Source organism: Chanodichthys erythropterus, chromosome 17 (genome assembly GCF_024489055.1).
Source record: "Chanodichthys erythropterus isolate Z2021 chromosome 17, ASM2448905v1, whole genome shotgun sequence".
NCBI lineage: Eukaryota > Metazoa > Chordata > Actinopteri > Cypriniformes > Xenocyprididae > Chanodichthys > Chanodichthys erythropterus.
Genome location: NC_090237.1, coordinates 40,522,665 through 40,546,783, shown reverse-complemented (window position 1 = coordinate 40,546,783; position 24,119 = coordinate 40,522,665). Strand labels below are relative to the sequence as shown.

The 24,119-nt window shown below is 42.6% G+C and overlaps 1 protein-coding gene across 2 annotated transcripts in view; it reads right to left on the bottom strand.

Annotated features, from left to right (window-relative positions):
- LOC137005455 (interferon-induced very large GTPase 1-like) overlaps nucleotides 1-17,646 on the bottom strand; it is a 60,848-nt gene extending 43,202 nt beyond the window's left edge. Inside the window, exons 1-2 of one of the 2 annotated variants that reach the window (XM_067366377.1) lie at nucleotides 17,542-17,646; nucleotides 17,044-17,150 (exon numbers count right to left, since the gene is read on the bottom strand). In XM_067366377.1, the coding sequence (XP_067222478.1) occupies nucleotides 17,044-17,056 (13 nt within the window). In that variant the 5' untranslated portion in view covers nucleotides 17,057-17,150; nucleotides 17,542-17,646. The remainder of the gene's footprint in view (nucleotides 1-17,043; nucleotides 17,151-17,541) is intronic. The other variant, XM_067366378.1, reaches the window with a different exon arrangement.
- Between the last annotated feature and the right edge of the window lie 6,473 nt (nucleotides 17,647-24,119).

Genomic DNA, 24,119 nt, shown 5'->3' with positions numbered 1-24,119 from the left:
CCCAGAATTGAGGCAGCTCTCCTTGGAAGGTTGTGACTTTTGTGACAAAAAATGCACAAACAGAGTCATTAGAAAACTAATTTTACAAGCTTATTATCCACATCCTATTAAACGGGATTATATACTTAAGGATTTTGATAACTCTGAAATTAAAAAAATAAGAAAAAAATATTTGTCCTTTCCCCTCCCTCCTAAAGCGAAAGAAGTGAATTTCAAAATTTTAAATGAGATTTATCCCACCAATGATTTTTTAAGATTAAAATTTAATTTTGATGGGAATAATTGTGTTTTTTGTGAAACAAATATTGAAAATTTAGAACATGTGTTCTGTTTTTGTGAGATGGTGCAACCTTTTTGGAGAGATATGCAAAACTGGTTACGGTCTAGGGAGGTTGAACTCCCTTCCTTTACTGTACAGATAATTAGGTTTGGTATTTTTTTGAAAAACAAAGAGTTTGAGTTTATTTGTAATTTTTTGTTATGTCTTGGAAAGTTTTTTATTCATAAGTGCAGATGGTTTAAATCTAGTCCTAATTTCAACCAGTGGTTGAATGAGGTTAAACTCTTGTGCAAATCCTTAAAATTAGTTAAACACACAAAAGCCCTTAAATTGATTTCTCTGACAGATATAAATTAATTTAAAATAAAGCCCCTTTTGACTTATTGTAATATATATATTAATTTACTTATTATTATTTTATTTATTTTTTATTTTTATTTATTTATTTATTTTTTGTCAGTTTGTTTTATTGTGATCTATGTTTGTTATTGGCTATGCTCAACCTATGGCTGATCATTGTAATGTTATTTTGTGATTTGATTATGTACCTTGTTTGTTTGCTTGTAACTGGTTTCAATAAAAAAAAAAAATTAAAAAAAAGTTAATTTTAAAAAAAAAAAAAAAAAAAAAAAAACATTAATTCAGTGTTTTCCATTAATGACCCTCTGCTGCCGCCACCGTTTCATAATGAACTGAAAATTGAAAACATACTACGTTTGCCAACAAACTAAAATCGAAACTTTGATATGGCTTTGTGCCTTTATAAAACAGCAAAAGACAGCAATTAAGTATATATACAGTCTCTCTGTGCTGCGTGTTTTAAAGAGAAGCATTTGTGCACGCGATCAGCTGGTGATCTGGTGATTAAAATAAAAGCTCAAGGATATATCTTTTAAAAAGAAATGAGTACAAAAGTATTGTAAACAAATGTTTGAACCCTTTTTAATGCCCAGGTACAAGTCAATGCTGTTTCTTTGCTCAATTTGCATACTGTACATGGGTTGAAGCTCTTAATTTTGAGTTTCCAAAGTGCACCAGATTGATGCATTTAACCTTAAAATGTACAAAATTTTCTTCCGGGGGGGGCATGCCCCCCCGGACCCCCCTAGCGGAGGTACATCCAACAAACTTTTACAAATTACAGTGTCAAATAATCTACATTTTCTGAACAAGAATACGACAACAAAAGCTCCTTTCATGTCAGTAAAGCTATTAATAGAAAATTAAAAAGTGTCTTTGGACAAATATAAATCCGCCCCTGTCAGGTAACAAAACTGACAAAAAATAAAACAAAATATTTCACCCCAATGATACTAAAACATGGACTTTGATTTTTAAAATTAGGGTTACCAAACATTTTCTCTGCGCACACGCGTAAACTGAAATTTTTACAAAGTCTCAGTCCAGCCAAAGTCCCAAAGTTGGCAACCCTGTCCTTGATATTTACAAACTGTTTAATAAATCATATTCAACCGTTTCTTTGCTTCCCAAGTCTTTCTGGTAGAAATTATATTATCAGAAAATTACATGTTTAACACTGTCAGGCTTTTATTTGCTTAATGGAATGACTGAGCTGTGCATCTATATTCTTTGGCTGCACTATCTGGTTTATGGCTGTTATAATTTTTTTAAAATGGTTTTTGACACTCCTGATGCTTCAAATCTTTTCCTGAAGCAATAAGAGAAAAGCTTCAAGATTCAAGAGGCTTCATTTCACCATCCATAGAGGGAAGTACAGTACGGGAGACAGGAGTAAGTTTGGATAGTTGGTTCTTGCCTGGGGAGTGGAACTGCATATGGGAAGAGCTGGAAAAGCAGCGTGACTGTTTTTGTGGCCGCTGTTGCTAGCTAGGCGAAAAAAAAAACGGTGGACAAGGAAGTGCGTGTGGCGGCAGCGGCCTGTGGATTAGCGTGCTGTAAATATTTGTTCAGGGCACCTGGTCAGAAGAGAAACTTCTGAGTCTTGCTTTTATGAGATGTTGAAGTGTTTGTTGGCATGCTGGAACTGGAAATAAAGCTTTTGATGATCTGCGGAAGAAATTAATTCCAGAGCTGGAGAGGACTTAACGTAGGCTGTTGGTGGACCATTTGAAAAAGATGGAATCAGTGTATTAGTGGCGGTAGAATGAAGAGATGAAGTCTGTGAAGATGGATGAGGCGCAGTTAAACGAGCGATCTTGAGGGTGGAGGAGAGAGTGGTCATTCGGAACGTGGTCTGTATGAGCACTCAGAAGGAGCATCCATGTTTGGATCTATGAGATATGTGTGACCGTTGGTGTCTCGGGGAAAGTTCGTCATCTGAAGGGAGATGGTGGAATTTCCGTGGTGTCGGACATTGTTCAGTACGGCACTACCGGATGCTGGAACAGCTGAGACTGAAGAGAGGTAAGCAGCTGCTTATATACTCTGCCTGTTGATTGAAAGATTAGATGGCCTCGCTCCTCCCTAAATTACGTTTAGGAACTTCACAATGTGATAAACAGTAATAATTTAGTTACTAAAATATAAAATGATGTTTGTCATGGCACACATTTGTTTGTTATATCTTAGCACCATCTTATGGCTGTTTGGTGTAAAAAGAACATTGATAAAGGGGTTGGATCAAATCATCTGACTCTTAGGTTCATTGTTAATCAAGAAATAACTGCAGTGTTCCAGATTCTCTTCATGCGGTTGTACAAGAAATCTCTTCTCTCTGTTTCCTTTACATTCTATGCCGAAGAGAGCATTTGCTTAATTGCTTAAAAAAAAGGGGAAAGCCCGCACTTTACTCCTGTGTCTGAACTTTTCTGAATCCTGTTAGCTACCTGTCCGCATAGATTTGTTTGCGTATGCAACACGCATCTGTGTAATGATGGGTCGGAAGACAGAGGATCCATTTGCAGTTTTATTAAGAGCGTTAGTATCAGACAGGAGTGAAACAATACCGTAGTCGGGGACAGGCAAGGGTCGTGGCTGGCAGCAAACAGGCATAAACAGGTAACAGGCAGAGTCCAAGACAGGCGGCTAACAATCACAAGGTCGATAAACAGGCAAGGGCCGAGGCAGGCGGCAAGGTTCAGCAGAGATATACAGTCCAGGTAATAACAGAAGTTCAGTCCACAATAAATGCTCAGAAATGATCACTACAGCAAATCAAGACTTCGCGACTGAGAGTGTGTGTGTGTGTGTGTGTCTTAAATAGTGTGAGTGTGATGAGGTGCAGGTGTACGGGTAATCAGTCCCAGGAATGCGGGCCTATGGGAAATGGAGTCCAGATACGAATAGTCAATATTCAGGGGATGGCTCCCTCCGGTGGTCCGGAGGATGCGCCGGAGAAGCTGTATTCGTGACAAAGCCCCCACCCTGCGAGCGGCTCCTGATGCGAGGAGGCGGGCGCCGAGGCCTTCCACGAGGTCGTGGGGCCGGTCTCTCCGGATGCGTCCGGTGGAATTCTTCCACAAGAGTGGGGTCCAGGATGTCATTCGCGTTGACCCAGGAACGCTCCTCTGGACCGTACCCCTCCCAGTCAACGAGATACTGGAGCCTCGGACCCCGGCGCCGGGAATCGAGTAGCCCTCGAACTTGATAAGCCTCCTCGCCCTCGATCATCAGTGGTGGGGGATGTGGACCCTCAGCCTCCTCCGGCCCCCCTCTCGGACCCCCGGAGGGTTTCAGCAAGGAAGCATGAAAAGTGGGAGAAATGCGATAATTAGCAGGTAAATCTAGACGGAATGATACTGGGGTAATTTGTTTGAGAATTTGGAAAGGCCCGACATACCTGGGACTGAGTTTCTTGCTTGGGAGTCTCATTCGTAGGTCCCGGGTGGACAACCAGACCCATTGACCAACGGCATACTGAGGATTGGGTCGGTGATGACGGTTAGCCTGCTCCTCCTGTCTCCTGACCGCTCGTTGAAGATGATGATGAGCCAAGTTCCAGGTCTCTTCACTCCCCCGCATCCAGGAGTTGACTGCCGGAAGCTCAGATGGTTCCCCCGACCAGGGGAACATGGGTGGTTGGAAGCCTAGGACACACTGGAAGGGGGTCATTCCCGTAGCGGGTTTCCGTAGGGAGTTCTGAGCATATTCTGCCCACATCAGATAGCGACTCCATTCAGATTGTTGTTTCTGACAGTAGGTTCGTAGAAATCGTGTGAGCTCTTGGTTGAGTCGTTCCGTTTGACCATTCGATTCGGGGTGGTAGCCTGAAGTGAGGCTGATGTTTATATTGAGGTTTTTAAAGAATGCAGACCAAACCCGTGACGTGAACTGGGGACCCCTGTCTGACACAATATCCTCAGGTAATCCATACAGACGAAACACATAGTTACATAATAATTCCGCGGTCTCGAGAGCTGTGGGTAGTTTGGGAAGAGGAATCAGACGGCAGGCTTTAGAGAATCGATCAACTACAGTTCGAATGGTGGTGTGTCCCTGAGAAGGTGGTAAGTCTGTAACAAAGTCTATGGCGATGTGTGACCAGGGGCGTTGAGGAATGGGAAGGGGTTGTAATAAGCCAGCGGGTGCTTGGTGGGATGATTTTGATGTTTGACAGGCTGTGCATTGTTGGATGAATTTTGTGGTGTCCTGAGGCATGGTTTCCCACCAGAATCGGTTCTGAAGTAGATTGAGTGTAGCAGTGACTCCAGGATGGCCAGAGCTGGGAGAGTCATGGACATGATGCAGAACCCTATCTCTTAAAGGTGCTGGTACATAGCTGCGGTCCAGTGGACAGGTAGTGGGTGGAGCGGTTTGTTCGTTGGCTTGTGTGATTTCGGTGATTATGTCCCATTGTATGGGTGCAAGAACAAGAGTTTCAGGAATGATTCGTTCTTCGGGTTGAACTTGATCAATGTTTTCGGTTTGGCGTGATAGAGCGTCTGCTTTAATGTTTTTGGAACCAGGTCTATAGGTGACGTGGAACTGGAATCGAGTGAAGAACATGGCCCAGCGTGCTTGGCGGGGATTCAGGCGTTTTGCGGTGCGGAGGTACTCTAGGTTCTTGTGGTCAGTGAGTACGGTGAATGGATGCTTGGCTCCCTCCAGCCAATGACGCCACTCCTCCAGTGCCGCCTTCATGGCTAACAGTTCTCTGTCCCCTACGTCATAGTTACGCTCAGCAGCGGTTAGTTGACGTGAGTAGAAAGCACAAGGGGAACATTTTCTCTGGGTTGCCCTGCCGTTGAGATAAGATAGCCCCGATGCCTGTATTAGAAGCGTCCACCTCGACTATAAAAGGAAGTTCAGGGTTTGGGTGATGAAGTATAGGAGCGGTAGTGAAACGGTTCTTTAGTTCTTGGAAGGCTTGAATTGCTTCTTCAGACCAAGACAGACGAGAGGATGAGCGTTTGGTCATGGCGGTCAAGGGAGCTGCTACACAGCTGAAGTTACGAATAAAGCGTCTGTAAAAGTTTGCGAAACCCAGGAATCGTTGCAGTTCCTTCAGGGTGTGTGGTTTGGGCCAGTCCAGTACAGCCCTCACCTTGTTGTCATCCATGGCCACTCCATCTGAACTAATGACGTAACCTAGAAAGGTAGTGGAGGTTTGGTGGAACTCACACTTCTCTGCTTTGGCGTACAGATGATGATCGATCAATCTTTGTAGAACCGCCCTGACATGTTGGATGTGTTCTTCGATGGAACCGGAATAAATCAGAATGTCGTCAATGTATACGATAACCCAACGATTCAGCATATCTCTGAAGACGTCATTGATGTAGGACTGGAACACAGCGGGACTGTTGGACAGGCCGAACGGCATAACGAGGGTCTCATAGTGTCCAGTGGTCGTTGAGAAGGCAGTTTTCCATTCGTCCCCCTCTCGAATGCGAATGAGATTGTAGGCACATCGGAGATCAAGTTTTGTGAAGAATTTTGCCTGTCTGAGTTGTTCAAGGGCTGCTGGTACGAGAGGTAGGGGGTAGCGAAATTTCACTGTCATTTCGTTTAAAGCCCTGTAATCAATGCATGGTCTCAGCCCTCCGTCCTTCTTGACGAAAAAGAATCCCGCAGATGCGGGTGACGTGGATGGACGGATAAATCCCTTAGCTAGCTCCTCTTCTATGCAAGTTTGCATGGCCGCAGTTTCAGGCTGTGACAAGGGAAAAATCCTTCCCTTGGGGAGCGTTATTCCAGGTAGCAGATCGATGGCACAGTCGCTGGGGCGATGCGGAGGTAATTCGGTGGATTTCTGTTTACTAAAAGCTATCGCCAGATCAGAATACTCAGGGGGAATGTTCAGTCCTTCGGGAATTCCCTCTTCTATTTTCACTGAGTGTAGCGGTATGGGCCTTACAGAACGTAAGCAGTTTTCCTGGCAGTGCGGGCTCCATTGAATAATTTCTCCTTCCATCCATGAAATGTGTGGGTTGTGTGAACGAAGCCAAGGCAGACCAAGGATAATGGGGTTTTGAGGCGAGTGTATGACATAGAAACTGATGAACTCTTGATGCAGGGGACCGGTTTGGAGCTTCAATGTCGATGTAATGTGAGTAATTATCCCTCCTCCGATGGGTTTGCCGTCTAACGCTTCCACTGTCAATGAAGAAGTACAGTCAATGAGTGGAATGTTGTGTTCTTTGATGAAGGTGTCAGATATAAAGTTTCCAGCCGCCCCCGAATCCAGAAGTGCGTGTGAGGAAATGGTTTGTTCATCAATATAGAGTTGTACGGGAATTTAAGCAGTGGGGTGCGTAGTTGTACTGTTGTAGAGAACTCACCCCTTTGGAACTGGATGGTGTGGGACGGATTGGACAGGTAGCTTTAAGATGACCAGTTTGACCGCAGTAGAAGCACAGGTGCATCTGACGTCTTCTCTCTCTCTCATCGGGTTTGATGGGTGTGTAGCCAAGTTGCATGGCCTCAGAGACTGGGGTATCCGGGCTGGATAGACGAGCAGGTCGTCGTGTACGTAGTAGGTTGTCAATGTGTATGGTTAGATCAATGAATGAATTTAAAGAGCTGCCCTCGTCTCGGCATGCAAGTTCAGCCTGTAAATCCATTGAGAGTCCTCGGCGGAACAGCAGTTTTAATGTATCCTCCACCCAGTTAGTCTGTGCATCCAGTGTGCGAAATTGCAAAGCATACTCTGCCGCCGTGGCGTTACCTTGAGTGAGTGAAAGTAGTTGATCGCCTGGACTCAGACCTCCTGCAGAGTGTTCAAACACCTCCCGGAATTGTTGAAGGAAGTTAGCAAAGGTGGGGAATACGGAACCATCGTCCTGCCAGACGGCGGTGGCCCAATCCAGCGCCCTCCCGGTAAGCAATGAACATACGAAGGAAATTCGACTGGCCTCCGTGGAATATAGCGTGGGTTGTTGGTTCACGTATAATGAACATTGCAAAAGGAATCCCTTACATTTGCTTGGTGTGCCGTCGAATTTCTCTGGAAGCGCCAGACGAGGATTCATGGCCGGTGGATTGCTGTGCAGAGGTGTGGGTGGAGCAGCAGGTGCCGGATTGGAAATCTCGGCAGGGTTGAGACGCAGGCCCTGGAGAGTTTTTACCAGCTCTTCGGTGAGGGACGTGAGGTGTGAGAGCTGGAGATGATGCATGGCCAGTTGATTGGCCTGGGCAGATAATTCAGTGGAAATCTGGGCAAAAGCTGGGCAGGCGGCTAACAATCACAAGGTCGATAAACAGGCAAGGGTCGAGGCAGGCGGCAAGGTTCAGCAGAGATATACAGTCCAGGTAATAACAGAAGTTCAGTCCACAATAAACGCTCAGAAATGATCACTACAGCAAATCAAGACTTCGCGACTGAGAGTGTGTGTGTGTGTCTTAAATAGTGTGAGTGTGATGAGGTGCAGGTGTACGGGTAATCAGTCCCAGGAATGCGGGCCCATGGGAAATGGAGTCCAGATACGAATAGTCAATATTCAGGGGATGGCTCCCTCCGGTGGTCCGGAGGATGCGCCGGAGAAGCTGTATTCGTGACAATCTGGGACAAAATAAAGTTTTTGAATAAAGAATAAAGTAGTAAAATGCCTTTTATTTATAAATTATAGTGCACCCCAGAAAACATTATAAAACAATAAACCAACGCAGTTCATGACACCTTTAAAATAAAATACCAAATACCATTAATTTGAAGTGTGTCAAAATAAACTACAAAATACAGCAACCACACCATGTATCAAAATAAACTACTGTATTTTTGTATTTTTAAAATACAAAAAAACTTTTACAAGGGAGCATGAAATTTCTTCGCAAACCTTCCATCAATTGGCCTATGTGATCTATCCCTTCACCATTACACTGACTCAGTTGATTAAGTAAACAATGTTTGATAGCAGCAGCTTTTCTCCGCCTGAGTCAATCAATAAATCTAACATATGCAACCAGTTAAAGGCACACTATGTACAGTAGGATTTATGGATTAAAATATCCAAAAACCACTAGAACAGTGTTATATATTTTGTTGACTTGTGTACTTACATTATCCCAAATGTTTCCAAGAATGTTTAAATCCAGATGAATAAGCAATTTGAACCAGGACACAGACCGTCAATGATATCATACCTGCGTTACCCTCTGTTTCTGGTTTAATTTTGTAGAAACCATGGAAACACCAAAGACGCTTTAATATATTATGTTTTATTAGACAGGTGAGGAACTGTTTGGATTCATTCATCAACAGAAAAATAATCATGTTATATAGCTTCTTGTTTAAATCTCGTTTAATTGATTTACCACCAGTACCATGTTTTTCCATGCCTAATATCGATCTAGCTCACTGCAGTGTCGGCAAGTGTCTCATAGCAGCCGGCGAGGGAATGCAGAGTAGTAGTATAACAACTTTTAACACAAATGTATCTAATATGATAAATTTCATGTGAGACGCCTGTGATTCAGCTCCGCTAATTCGGCCACGCCCACCGAACGAGCGCTATTCAGACACAAATTCTGAGGCAATACATGTATACATTGTCACAAACATGTATTTATTGTCTTAAAAAGTGTCTGCATGTTATAGCCATGATTATAGCGATCTCTGGAAGCCTCTGTTATTTCCTGGAATGTCACATGGCCTGTTCTTCTTTATATTAATTTGTGGACTAAATGTGCACAGAGCGCCCTTTGGCTGCAAGTATGAATTGAAAACAGTATCCAGCGCTCATAGTGATGACAATAAATATAGAATAAATATTACTCCTCTGTATAGAAAATTGACATAAACATATGAGAATCCATCAATAGTTCTGTAAATGTGCATGCTTTTAAGCATATTAAGAAATTACGGTCAATATAAGATTTTAAGAGTCAAAATGTGAAGCTTGAGTCTTAGATCTTTTTAATGATGTATAGTTTGTCAACTGCACATTAACATTTAGGCTATATAATATAGCAAATATAGTAGCCTATATGAAATGCCCTAGAGGTAGGAATGTTCAGACGCTTTGCATCACAGAAATACATTATATTCTAAAGTATATTAAAATAGAAAACCATTATTTGGTTAGAGACTTGAGACTTCTTTTAAAAACTTTAGTAATGCTTCCAATCTTTTGACTGGTACTATTTAACATAGGCCTATACAAAATTTTCTTCACATGATGTGCAATAATATGTGCATGCCTGAGATCACAAAAATCATGTTTTTTTTCAAGAGCGAACATTAATCCTGTCATCAGCATGATCACAGAGGGTTTTTTTCACATAGCCTACCTGACTGAAAGGCCTCATTATGTGGTTCTTTGTCTTCTCAGGTGCAAATAACACCATTATTAATGAAGATTCACGTATCCACACACACTGTGTTTCTTGACAAAAAGTGTCTTACGAAATTTAAATCAATATATTGTTTTATATGAACGAGTAGGCAGGATAATTTTACATCATTTTGAAGCAAAAACTCTAGTCTACAACCTCCAATACCCAGAAGTCTTGTGAACACACATTTAATATATATTTTTTGGCCTTATTTCAGTGACTTAATTTTTTTTGTTTTTTCAATAACCACTAGGGGTGTGACAAGACAGGTAGCTCACAAGACGAGACACAAGATTGAGTTCACGAGACGAGATTTTTACACACTATTTTAAAGAAATCCTCAAAGATGATTAAAAAAATATTCTGCAGGTGCATTTGAAATGTTTTAACTAGTCATCTTGTAATTAATGTAATTTCAGTTCTACTTTCTGAGTATGAATTATCCTATGCAGTAAAAGACAACAATATTCAAGCACTGTAAAACGTTTTGCCGCAAACTCAACTGACTGGCTTCTCTCCTGTATAACTTCATACAAGTCTCTTCAGACCTTGCTGTACATGATTTATAAGCTTCTACAACTTTTGACCTCCTAACTGAACTCCTTTCCACAAATTTTGTAGAAATAAAAAGAGTATAAATAAAAATGGTAAAACTTTACAATAAGGTCTCATTTATTAACAGTAATGTATTAACCAACATCAACAATGAGCAATATCTTTGCTACAGTATTTATTAATCTTTGTTAATGTTAGTTAAACATAAAAATAGTCATTCATGGTTAGTTTATGATAGTGCATTAAGTAATGTTAACAAATACAACTTTTGATTTTAACAATGTATTAGTAAATGTTGAAATTAACATTAACTAAAATAGTGTAGAAATATTGTTCTTCCTTAGTTCATGTAAAGTTAACTAACGTTAACTAATGAAACCTTATTGTAAAGTGTTACCATAAAAATACATAAGTTTTCTTTTAGTCTTATTAAGTGCAAACAATAAGTGCAACCATAATCAAAGCACTCTCTCAATATTCAAAGTGCAAATAGAGACCAAATTTTTCTTTAAGCATGATACAGAGCTGAGAGATGCTTACAACTACACAGCCCAGCCTAGCATAGCTTTCATATTAGGAGATATTTGTATTCATCAGGGAGCCGCTTTCAAATGCGGGGTATTGAAATCGCGTTTGAATGTGTGCTCGCGTTTACTTTCATTTTCACGATCGCAAGTACTCTGTGAATAGGGAGCGGCGGCGACCGTTATCCAACTGAATTAAATAGTTTTTTATGTCTATAAAAAGCAAAAAGACAGTGGAGGTGTCACGGCTACACAATCTGCACCTTCTGACACGAACACTTACGCCACGCCCACTCGTTCACAATCACCTGAATACTGAACACCTGTGCATCATCACCAGAGCCACATATAAGCACGCCAGTCCCATTCACTCATTGTCTGGTCTTGCACCGATCCCTACACGTCACTCGACCTCGTCTTACCTGAACATCTCCAGTCCTGAGTCCTCCGTCATCATCTGTGACACCATCGTCATCTGCCAAGGAAAGTTTTCATTGTTATACCATTCGTCAGTTCTACGTGTCAAGATTCTTTACCTGTGTCTTCACCTGTGTCTGAAACCTCTATTAATAAACACTGTTGCACTTACCTCATCTGTGTCCTCGTCTGTGTCTGACAGAAGACCAGACCAGATGCAGAGCTCTTCAGGCACAGGCAGGGACCGCACCACGGATCCCTTCCTGGCACTGGTCAACGCTGTACGGTCCTCACTCCTTCAAAATACCACAACCACCGCACCGTCATCATCAACACCTACTCCACCGCTCACTACTTCAGCTGCCCCTGCGAGTCCCATGGCCAAACCAGCGACATACAGCGGCGCGGCGGAGGATTGCAGCGGGTTCCTACTACAATGCTCTCTTTTCCTGGAAGCCAATGCTCATCTGTTCACCACCGAAAGAAGCCGGGTGGCGTTCATCATTAATCTATTATCAGGTAAAGCCCTGCAATGGGCCCAATCATTATGGGAAGCTAATTCTGCGATCCTTGGTTCTGTATCTTCATTCTGTTCCCAGTTAAAGGAAGTCTTCGGCCAGCAGACAGCTGATTTATCCATTCACGATCAGCTATTCAACATTCGCCAAGAAAGGAACAAAACTGTAAGTTCATATGCCATGCGCTTCCGCACCCTCGCTTATATAAGCGGTTGGAATGAAACCGCTCTCATCACAGCTTTTCGTCATGGATTACGTGAAGAAGTTAAACAATGGATCGTGGTATATGAAGATTCCCTGGGGTTAGAGAATCTTATCCAAAAATCCATCCGGGTTTCCCAACGACTCGCTGCTTGCAGTCACACCGCTCCCGCTGTAAATCCTCCGCCCGTCTCACCATCTGTCGCGCCTCCAGCACCTGAACCCATGCAAGTTGATACATACCATCTCACCACCTCAGAACGACAACGCCGCATCAACTTAAGGTTGTGTTTGTATTGTGGGGGAGATGGACATCAACTACCCACCTGTCCAGTTCGACCTCCTCGTCCAGCGGTGAGTACCATTCAATTACCTCGTCAAACAGCACGCTTAACTAAAACCTGGGTGAACCTAAGACATGGTCAATCTTCTGTTTCAGTACAAGCCCTCCTCGACTCCGGGTCGGCGGGGAACTTCATCAGCCAACAAACCCTCAATCTCCTGAATGCCAAACGTCAACGCAGCCCCGTCAACCTGGAAATAACGACCATACATCCGTTACTTCTCCCCCACACTTATCCTTCGCGTCGGTCACTTGCATGTGGAGGACATCACATTTATGGTGCTGGAGGAGTCAACCGCTGACATTATCCTGGGACGCCCATGGTTAAACCAACACCAACCTCACATCCATTGGCCAACTGGTGAAATCCTCAAGTGGGGTAAGAACTGCCATGAACACTGCATCACCTTACCTGTAAAAGTTCTTCAATCGTCTTCTTCATCCAGAGAACCACCACTACTGATCCAATCTACCTCAGTTGAAAGTCCAGAAACCCAAGTCCAAGTAACCATTCCTTCAGCTTATCGGGCGTTCCAGGATGTCTTCAGTAAGCGGTTGGCAACTCAACTTCCACCTCATCGGCCATGGGACTGCGCCATCGACCTCCTGCCTGGGGCCACGTTACCAAAGGGAAGAGTATACCCCTTGTCCATCCTGGAGCAGAAGGCCATGGAGGAGTACGTCCAAGAGGCTCTTCAGCAGGAATTCATACGACCATCGACTTCCCCTGCCGCATCGAGTTTCTTCTTCGTGGCCAAAAAGGACGGAGGCTTGCGGCCGTGTATTGACTATCGCCATCTCAATTCACAGACAGTTAAGTTCAGCTATCCCCTTCCTCTGGTCCCAGCTGCCCTGGAACAATTACGTGGAGCCACCATTTTCTCAAAACTGGACTTGAGGAGTGCATGGTGTGAAGATGGACCAGGGGAAGGTGGAAGCCATCACTCACTGGAAACAACCCAACACCATTAAGGAGCTTCAGAGATTCCTGGGCTTTGCTAACTTCTACCGCCGTTTCATCAACAACTACAGCATGCTCAGTTCACCACTCACCTCTCTTCTCCGTAACCGGCCCAAGTCTCTGTCCTGGAACCCCATGGCCACGAACGCCTTCCATCAGTTGAAACTCGCCTTCAAGTCCGCTCCGATCCTGGTCCATCCCGATCCAAACCGTCAGTTCATCGTCGAGGTAGATGCCTCTTCCACCGGGGTCGGAGCGGTACTGTCCCAGCAGCAGGGGAATCCTCCACGACTCCATCCATGCGCCTTCTATTCCAAGAAGCTACCCCCGGCGGAGCAGAATTACGACATTGGCAATCGTGAGCTCCTGGCGATCAAGCTCGCATTGGAGGAGTGGCGACATTGGCTGGAGGGAGCAAAGGAACCGTTTGAAGTTATCACTGACCACCACAACCTTGAATATCTACGAGACGCAAAGAGACTCAACCATCGCCAAGCCCGATGGGCCTTATTCTTCACCAGATTCAACTTCAAAGTCACCTACCGTCCAGGAGATCAGAACAACCGTGCCGATGCTCTATCTTGTCTTCATCAAGCAGATCCCGATCCTGAACCTCCAGAGCCTATCCTCCCTCCAGCCATGATCGTAAGCCCAATCCAGTGGACCATCAACCAACAGATCCAACAAGAGAACCTCCTCCAACCTGCTCCGCCGGGAGGTCCAGAGGGTAGGATATACGTACCACCTCAGCACCGTATCACCCTCTTGGATTTAGCTCACTCATCTCCGGGCTCTGGACACCCAGGCAGGAGAAGGACCCTCTCGCTCCTTCAACAACGTTACTGGTGGCCATCCATGCTTCAGGACATCTCCCGGTACATCAAGGGTTGCTCAGTCTGTGCCATCGCGGATACCCCTAGGAGATTACCTGAGGGAAAGCTTGTGCCTCTGCCCATCCCAAAACGACCCTGGACCCACATTGGAATAGACTTTATGACAGATCTTCCTTCCTCTCAAGGATTCACCTGTATACTCGTTGTGGTGGATAGATTCTCGAAATCCTGTAAGCTCATTCCTCTCAAAGGACTACCAACGGCCTTTGAAACGGCAGAGGCACTCTTTCACAACGTCTTCCGCCACTTCGGTTTACCTGAAGACATTGTTTCTGACCACGGACCACAGTTCATCTCCCGAGTCTGGACCGCATTCTTCCGCCTCCTAGGGGTATCCGTCAGCCTCTCGTCAGGATACCACCCTCAGACCAACGGCCAGACTGAGCGGAAAATCCAAGAAATCGGGAGGTTCCTGAGGGTCTACTGTCACCGTAACCAGGACTGTTGGAGCCAGTATCTGCCCTTGGCCGAATACACCCAGAATTCCCTCCAGCAGTCCACCACAGAGCTCACCCAGTTCCAGTGTGTGTTAGGATACAAACCTCCCTTGTTTCCATGGTCGGGTGAGCCCTCGGAGATCCCAGCGGTAGATCACTGGTTCCGACAGAGCGAGAGGGTCTGGGACTCAGCTCACGTGCACCTCCAGCAGGCAGTCCGGAGGCACAAGGAGCAAGCTGACGCCCGCCGACGACCCACTCCTCAATATCAACCAGGACAACAAGTCTGGCTCTCCACTCGGGACATCCGCCTCCGGCTGCCTTGCCGTAAGCTGAGTCCCCGGTACATCGGACCATTCACCATCGAGAGGCAGCTGAATGAAGTGACCTACCGTCTCCAACTCCCAGCACAGTACCGCATCTCATCGTTCCATGTTTCTCTTCTCAAACCCTTCACTGACCCTTTGTCTCCTCATTCCACAGAACCTGGTGATGATGCCGTACCTCCTCCTCCTGCCATCGATGAATACACCAACATCTACCGGGTGAGAGCTATCCTTGACTCGTGGCGACGTGGGTCCCAACTGGAGTACCTAGTGGACTGGGAGAACTACGGCCCAGAGGAGCGATGCTGGGTCAACCGCCAGGATATCCTTGACCCCAGTCTACTTACCGAATTCCACCATGAACATCCCGACCGTCCCGCTCCTCGAGGCCGTGGTAGACCCCGTCGCCGCCGTCGTTCCCAGCCGTCACTTACCTCATCTGTGTCCTCGTCTGTGTCTGACAGGAGGCATAATGTAAATGTAACGGTGGCATATTATATCGTAATTTCACCCTTAAACTATCACGAGACTGCTTTTCACCTCGACGAGAAATCTCGTCACAATTTAGTCTCGCAAGATCTTGTGACACCCCTAATAACCACGCATAAACGTTATTCCTTCAAAAACACAAACATGTACATACATGTTCCTCACATTTTATTGTAGCCTAGACCACAGAGGGTTAAAATGGTATGTTAAGAAATACCAGGTTGCAATATCAAGCAGCATAAGGAAACAAGCTGTTTTGTAAAGCTAAAAATAACCGGAAGCGAACAACCCTGGAAGCCAGACACATTAAAATTACAAATGGCCTTACAAATTGCTCTTAACTGAATAATAAGGTGGATAAAGGTCCATTCATTTTTTAATCAGGTGTGTGATGCTTTGCTTTTAATATGATGCCATTACGTTGCTTGACTTGCCACCTGCCAATCGCTGCATTGCTGATCATGGTTTTGAGTATTAATATATATATATATGCTCATTCCAATTAACACAAGAATGTGCAATAATCTCAGACAAATTAATCCAGATATTTTAATCAACCAAATCAGCCAGAGATCAGATATCACGATTAGAAGATCTGGCATCTGTCGAAACATCTCAGATAAATTAAGCAACCTATGAAGAATGGACCTCTGGTCACTTGATGCATTTTCTTTTGTGTGTATTTGACCATTTAAGTAAAAAAAAAAAAAATCAATTTTGAATGGGCAAACTCTATATAGGCAGTTTGCGTGTGAATTGTTGGTATAAGCGCAAAGAAACAGTCTCTTGCAAGAGAGTTCGCAGCTCGCAGTTCGCAGCTCACATTTATAGTCATGTCTTTTGAGGACAGAAGCTATTTGCTTATTTTGATATAGAGAATAGAGAAACTTCTCACAAGAAAGTTTTCAAATTACTGATTTGATGTGATAATCTGTGTTGATTAATGTACTAATAAACATTTGCAGTAATTTCCTGAAAAACCTGCGAGAATGAGTACAATTATGTGCAATACCCGCACCAAAATTCAGACACTGTATACTTATAAAGTTTTTTTTTTTTTTAATTATAAAATTATTGATATGTCTGTTGCTTCCCTTCCCTTCCCTTCCCTTCCCTTCCCTTCCCTTCCCTTCCCTTCCCTTCCCTTCCCTTCCCTTCCCTTCCCTTCCCTTCCCTTCCCTGTTTGTTTGAATGGATGTTATTTTGAGATATTTAAAGATAATAAAAATATAAAAAGATAAATGCTTAGATTAATATGGTTTTGAGATGCAAATTATCTTCACATTCATTTGAAATTGTCCTGTGACATACTGTGATGTAATTCAAGAGGAAAAGCTAAAGGCACAAGACAAAAAGATAAAAATAAAATATCATAATTAAAGATGACGTATAATTGAAATATATACCTGTTTGTTCCATTATGTTCAAAAGGTTCTTTCCATGCTGCTGCAAATAATTTGTTTATGCACTCAGTCAATCTGAACAGGAAGGTTCTGCTAACGTTGAACTTCCTCTGTAAATGAGAAAACAGCAGCTGACCACAAAGTCTTTCAGTCTGACAAAAACTTTTCTGTAAGAGAACTTTCAGTGGCATTCTGTTCTGCACACATTATATTATATACACAATATATTTAGAGCTTATATTGCGGACTAATACATGTGATAATATGTGATAACATCCAAACACATTGTCAGCAAAGACATCCTTGAAAAGTACCCCTTATACAATGTTGCCCTGAGGAAACGAAAATAAAAAAAACTGAATTTCTGATCATGCAAAATAAAATAAAAAAAACTTCATAAAACCTGACAAAAGGCTTCTCTACACCTTCATACACAAACATATATTTTTTGTGTGTAAAGTTTGTCATTTTAAATAAGATTACTAAAGCAAATTATCTTACCTTCTTCTTCTCACACCATCTGCTCCTGTGAGCATGTGTCAGAAAAGGAAATTCCGCTTTCAAATGGTGCTTGATAGACTTCCTTACCTTACTTGACTGTTCTTTGATACATTTTTGACCATTCTAATTGGTTGCTATCATTTGAAGAAATATATAAAATATGTGTGTGTGTGTGTGTGTGTGTGTGTGTATATATACATACACACACACACACACACACACATATATATATATATATATATATATATATATATATATATATATATATATATATATATATATATATCAAGGTTCAAGGTTAGTTTATTTATATAACTTAATTTAAAAACAGCAAGCATGGCTGACCAAAGTGCTGAACAATAAGGTGAAGGAAAAAAAACAAAAGAAAATAGAAAGTGATACATACATTCACACAAAATACTCATACTGAATTAAAAGCTATAGAAAAAAAGTAAGTTTTAAGAGAAGATTTAAAAATAGTTATAGACTGTGCCGATCTGATATAGGCTGGTAGACTGTTACACAGCCTGGGGCCAGCGATAGCAAAGGCTCTATCACCTCTCTGCTTTAATCGCGATCTGGGGACACAGAGAACTCTCTTATCACCAGATCTCAGATTTCAAGTGGGATTGTAAGGGTGGAGTAGCCTAGACAGATAGCTTGGTGACTGTTTATTTAACGATTTAAAAACAAAAAGAAGAATTTTAAATTCAATTCTAAAGTGTACAGGTAACCAGTGCAATGATTTTAAAATTGGGGTAACATGATCAAATTTGCGTTTTCTTTTGAGAAATTTTGCAGCAGCATTTTGCACTAGTTGAAGACGGGCAATAGAAGATTTGGACATACCATAATAAAGAGAATTGCAGTAATCCAAGCGAGATGTAATAAGCGCATGGATCGCAATCTGTAAGGTTTTTTCGGAGAGTGAGGATCTAATCTTAGAAAAAAACAAGAACTAATTACAGAGTTTATTTGTTTTTCAAATGTGAGGTTCTGGTCCCAAAAAACACCTACGTTTTTAATGCAGGATGAGGCAAAAGGAGTAAGGTAGTCCAGGTCGATGTTTTTGATCCCAGAGCTATGGTGTATATATATATACAGCTATGGAAAAAATTAAGAGACCACTTAACATTGATTTCTGAACTTGGAATGGTCTCTTAATTTTTTCCATAGCTGTATATATATATATATATATATATATATATATATATATATAAATACACACACATATATATATATATATATATATATATATATATATATATATATATATATATATATATAAATACACACACACATATATATATATATATATAATATATATATATAGACGTTGACATCGACGCTCTGGAGAAGAGCCTGGCCAGACTCTGAAGATCTCAAATCTATAGGATCTTAGTGCTGCATTTGACACTATTGATCACAATATTCTTCTAAATAGACTCGAAAACTATGTTGGCATTAGTGGAATTGCATTGGCATGGTTCAAATCATACTTATCTGACCGTTATCAGTTTGTAGTAGTAAACGATGAGATGTCATATCAATCGCAAGTTAAAAATGTACTGCAAGGCTCAGTACTAGGACTGTTGCTTTTCACTCTGTACATGCTACCGTTGGGAGATATCATTAGGAAGCATGGCGTTAGTTTTCATTGTTACGCTGATGATACTCAGCTCTATATTTCTTCACGCCCTGACGAAACTCACAAATTCACTAAATTGAACAGAATGTATAGCTGATATAAAAAACTGGATAACCAGTAATTTCCTACTACTAAATTCAGAAAAAACAGAGATTCTAATTTTTGGACCGAAAACTACTTCACGCAATCATCTAGAACTCTGTCTAACACTTGATGGCTGCTCTGTTAAGTCTTCGTTGTCAGCTAGGAACCTGGGTGTGCTCTTTGATACCAATCTTTCATTTGAAGGCCATGTTACTAGCATCTGTAAAACCGCTTTCTTCCATCTTAAAAATATATTTAAACTACGACATATGCTCTCAATGAAGAATGCAGAACAGTTAGTTCATGCGTTCATGACCTCAAGGCTAGATTACGGTAATGCTCTACTGGGTGGTTGTTCCTCCCGCTTGATAAATAAACTACAGCTCGTACAAAATGCAGCAACTAGAGTTCTTACTAGAACTAGGAAGTATGACCATATTAGCCCAGTTCTGTCATCACTGCATTGGCTTCCTGTTAAACATCATATAGATTTTAAAATCTTGCTAATTACTTACAAAGCACTAAGGCCCAATCCCAATTCTATTTTATACCCCTTCCCCTTACCCTTACCCCTGTTCCCCTAAGAAATGGGACACCACTACTTATGATGATGTGTCCGTTACATGTCATCATAAGTCGTCGCTAGCTCCTACGTCATAGATGCGCCGATGTTTATCACACACTTCTAAAGGCCAATTCACACCGCACCGACAACAGCCAACAAACTCGTCTGTTGGAGTTTGTTGGATCGGTGTGATACCCCTGTTGGGGTCTGTTGGCTTTGGTCAGAGTCGGTTTTCACCCGACTGAACATGTTTAATCGGCGTTTGTTGGGTCGTGGAATGTCTGCGCGGTGTGAAACGTTGCCATGACGATGAAGCAAGTCCCCTGCAAAGACAGCTGTTTGATCGCGCCCCGGCTCACGCACACACAACAAAGCAGTGGAAACCTGACATCGCAGCTTGTTCATTATAAAAAATAAAATGCTGTTAAAAAAATAAAATATACAAAAGGTACAATAGTCCACAGTGCAATCCGTGCCATTGAGCAAGAGCAGCTGCTCCACTTCACCAAAAGAGAGAGGTAACGTTAACCACTATGAGAGCAACGCAGGTTTACCTTCAGTTTCGTTTTTAATAATTAGTTTTAAAAAATTGTTTGTTGGTGCGGTGTGAATTGCCCTTTTAAGATGCCATCGATAGCTGTAGTGATCTCTGTTGCTTGGGCGACAGCTATTTTTTTGCATTTGTCTTCAGTTCTTCGCATAAGACAAAGGAGACGAGCCTGTGTGTTTCCTCAGGAGTCCCTGGTTGATACAGAACATACAATACTGATGAATAAGCACGCAAACTGAATGCACTTTTTGTTATATCATGTAACGTACATGTATTTATGGCCGTAACCACAACAAAACAATATATTAATCAGGCATGCGGCAAAAAGAAAAGTTAGCTGCCACCGGATTTGAATTTATGTTGTCAAATTAACGCGGGTTTTTTAATAAAATATAAAAAAAATATGTTGTGGAACTATCATAAAGTAAAAAACATTAGCAAACTTTTTTCATAGCAATTTTAACAAATCTTTTTTCGAAGAACATAACCGTATATGAACACAAGATTAAAGGCAACATAAAACAAGTGATTATTTATTACTAAAATACTGTTTACCGTAAAAAAAATACTTACATTTATGGGTCTCTCAGCTCGCTCGGTCGGCCATGTTGGAAATTTATCATACCCCTTCGTCTGAAGTGTGGTCCCGAAAAATCTTCGTTTGAAGGGCTGCCTGGCCCTTCCCCCTACCCCTTCCCCTCCAACCAAATGAGAATTGGGACACCCCTACCCCTTCACTTGAACGCGCGAAACAAAGGGGAAGGGGAAAGGGGAAGGGGTAAGGGGTAGAATTGGGATTGGGCCTAAATGGCTTAGCTCCCCAGTACCTGAGCGAGCTCTTAAATCATTATAATCATTCACGTTTATTGTGATCTCAGAATTCAGGCCAGCTGATAATACCTAGAATATCAAAATCAACCGCAGGCAGTAGATCCTTCTCCTATTTGGCACCCAAACTCTGCAACAATCTTCCTAGCATTGTTCGGGATGCAGACACACTCTGTCAGTTTAAATGTAGACTAAAAACGCATCTCTTTAACCTGGCATACACATAACACATTATATATTTATATTTTCAAATCCGTTAAAGGATTATTAGGCTGCATAAATTAGGTCAGCCGGAACCGGAAACACTTCCTATAACACCAGATGTACCCGTTACATCAGAAAAAGAATGGCATCTACGCTAATACTGTTTCTGTTTATCCCGAGGTTTACCGTAGTCAACCGGATCCGGGCCGTATCCAGCTGAGACCAAGGACCTGCACCTTGACATGACCACAACGCAGCCCTGAAGTATCAGCAGAGATCGAGTCAACTAGATTATCCATTGTGAAGACATCATCAACACGACAGCCAGTGCCACAGTTCCTCAACAGACCGTCCATACCAGCGTGATGAATACGATCCTCAACTGGATGGAACTGAAATAAATACTTTGATTGTTGTGATCCTATCAGACTTATGATAGCAACCTGATTCGTAACAAAGCACTGTTCGCCAGAGGAGAACTGGCCCCCTGGCTAAGCCTGGTTTCTCCCAAGGTTTTTTTCTCCATTTTAACACCTATTTGCCACTTGTTTGCTACCTGATGTCACCTGTTGGAGTTTGGGTTCCTTGCTGCTGTCGCCTTTGGCTTGCTTAGTTGGGGACACTTGACATTTGACTTGACATTTGATATTCAACAGTATTCTTGACATTTATTCAATAGTGCTTTGATCTGCCTGCATTGACAACTATTCTTAAAGAGCTGCTGTGCAGCAAAAATTATGTACCACTTATCAATGTAAAGCTGCTTTGACACAATCTGCATTGTAATAAGCGCAATATAAATAAAGGTGACTTGACTTGACCTGACTAAAGGAAATTATACTTTAACTTTAGCATCTTGGAATGTTAAAGGGCTTGGCCACCCCATCAAGAGAGGTAAAGTGTTTAGTTATCTAAAATCTCTGAAGGCAGATATCATATTCCTTCAGGAAACACATATAGCAGCTGGACAAGAATGCAAGCTTAGGGCTAGCTGGATATCCCAGGTATATCAGGCCCCATTTAGTAGTAAAGCAAGGGGGGTAGCAATTCTATTTCAGAAGGGAATTTCATTTCAACTTGATTCAATGACTACCGATTCACATGGCAGATATGTCATGATCTGAGGTTGGCTTGGCCCTTTACAGATAACAATGTTAACTCCCTCGGGTCGGCGGTCACGCCGGCGTGATCACCGCTTTTTTTTTCTAACTAGTGTGAAAGAGACTCAAAATACTCCGTCAATGTTGCACATACAATCAAGAGTTATACACCATTTTAATCTATGAAATATCTTCTTTTATTTGTGTACACTCAGAGTAACAACAAAATTTTGTGCTTTTTGTAAAATAAAGAAAACTAACATAATGCGTGATCTCTCGTCTCCCTCTGAACGAACTCCAATCTGATAGTTCTCAGAAAATGAACTGTAACTTAGTGAATACTATTCACAAAAAAATTAGACTTATGTCTAAAAAACGTTGAAATGTCAGGTTTTAAATCGTGTAAGTCAAATCGAAAACAAATATTCTGTGTTTATGTAATCTGTATGAAAAGAGAGCCATGTCAGAAGTCCATGATTCAGCTCATTATCCGCTAATGCGGCCACGCCCATGGAGGGAGCGCTATTCAGATGCAAATTCAGTCAATACATGCATACATCGTTTCAATCGTGTATTTATTGTCTAGTGTTTTGAATAGCCATAGTTAGCGATCTCTGGCCTCTGTTAGTTCGGTTAGTTCCTGGATTGCCTATTCTTCTTTAGCAGGCATTTGTGGACAAAAGGCTTATATACAAGGGATAACAAGCAGGGTGATAAGGAACAGCTGGGTGTGATGATTAGTTGCTATGACGAATGACTAGTGGCAGGAAATAGAACAACAACAAGTCCAGAGTGAGTCCGAAACAGAGTGCACATGTAACATATCGCCCCCTCCCGGAAAGGCGCGTCCTCGCGCCGTGGAGAGGGGAAGAAGAAATGGATGGTGCTGATGGTGTAAGAGGCGGTTCGGGAGGCGGACGGCTATCTGGGAGGAGGCGAAGTGCAGGAGTCCAGGGAGGTGCTGATGGAGGAGAAATCCAGGGAAGTACAGGTGGTGAAGTCCAGGGAGGTGCCGATGGTGGTGAAGTCCAGTGAATGGCCTTGAGTAGAGTAGACCAGATGTTGCTCCAGGCCACAACCAGGACGGCGACCCAAGGCGGCGTTGCTGAAGGGAGGAGCCGAGGTGGTGAAGCGTTCCAAACCACCTTGGGGAGGCGTGGAAGCAGCGCCGCCGATGAAGAGGGACCCTTAGGAGAAGACAGAGAGCCGAAGGAGCGGAGTGATGCCGATGACCCCTGAGTTCGCGACGACGTCCTCGTGACGGCCCCCCGAGGCAGCAGTGTACCGGAGGGCTGAGGTGGAGCTGGAACGACTGAGGGCCGAGGCGGAGTCTGAGGGAAGGCGGAGCCCAATGGAGCCGTAGGGGTGGAGGGTCGGAGAATGTCACTTTCTAGGCATAATAATTCTAGCCAAGTTGGCTCTTTACCTTTCAAAATAGTTGAAGACCACATTACGTATCTTGGTCTTGTAATTCCTAAGAACCCTAAGCATATATTCAAACTGAATTTTTTAGCTAGGACTGAAAACCTGAAAGAGAATATAGACAGGTGGAGGCTCCTTCCTTTATCAATGGTTGGTAAAATTAATGCAATTAAAATG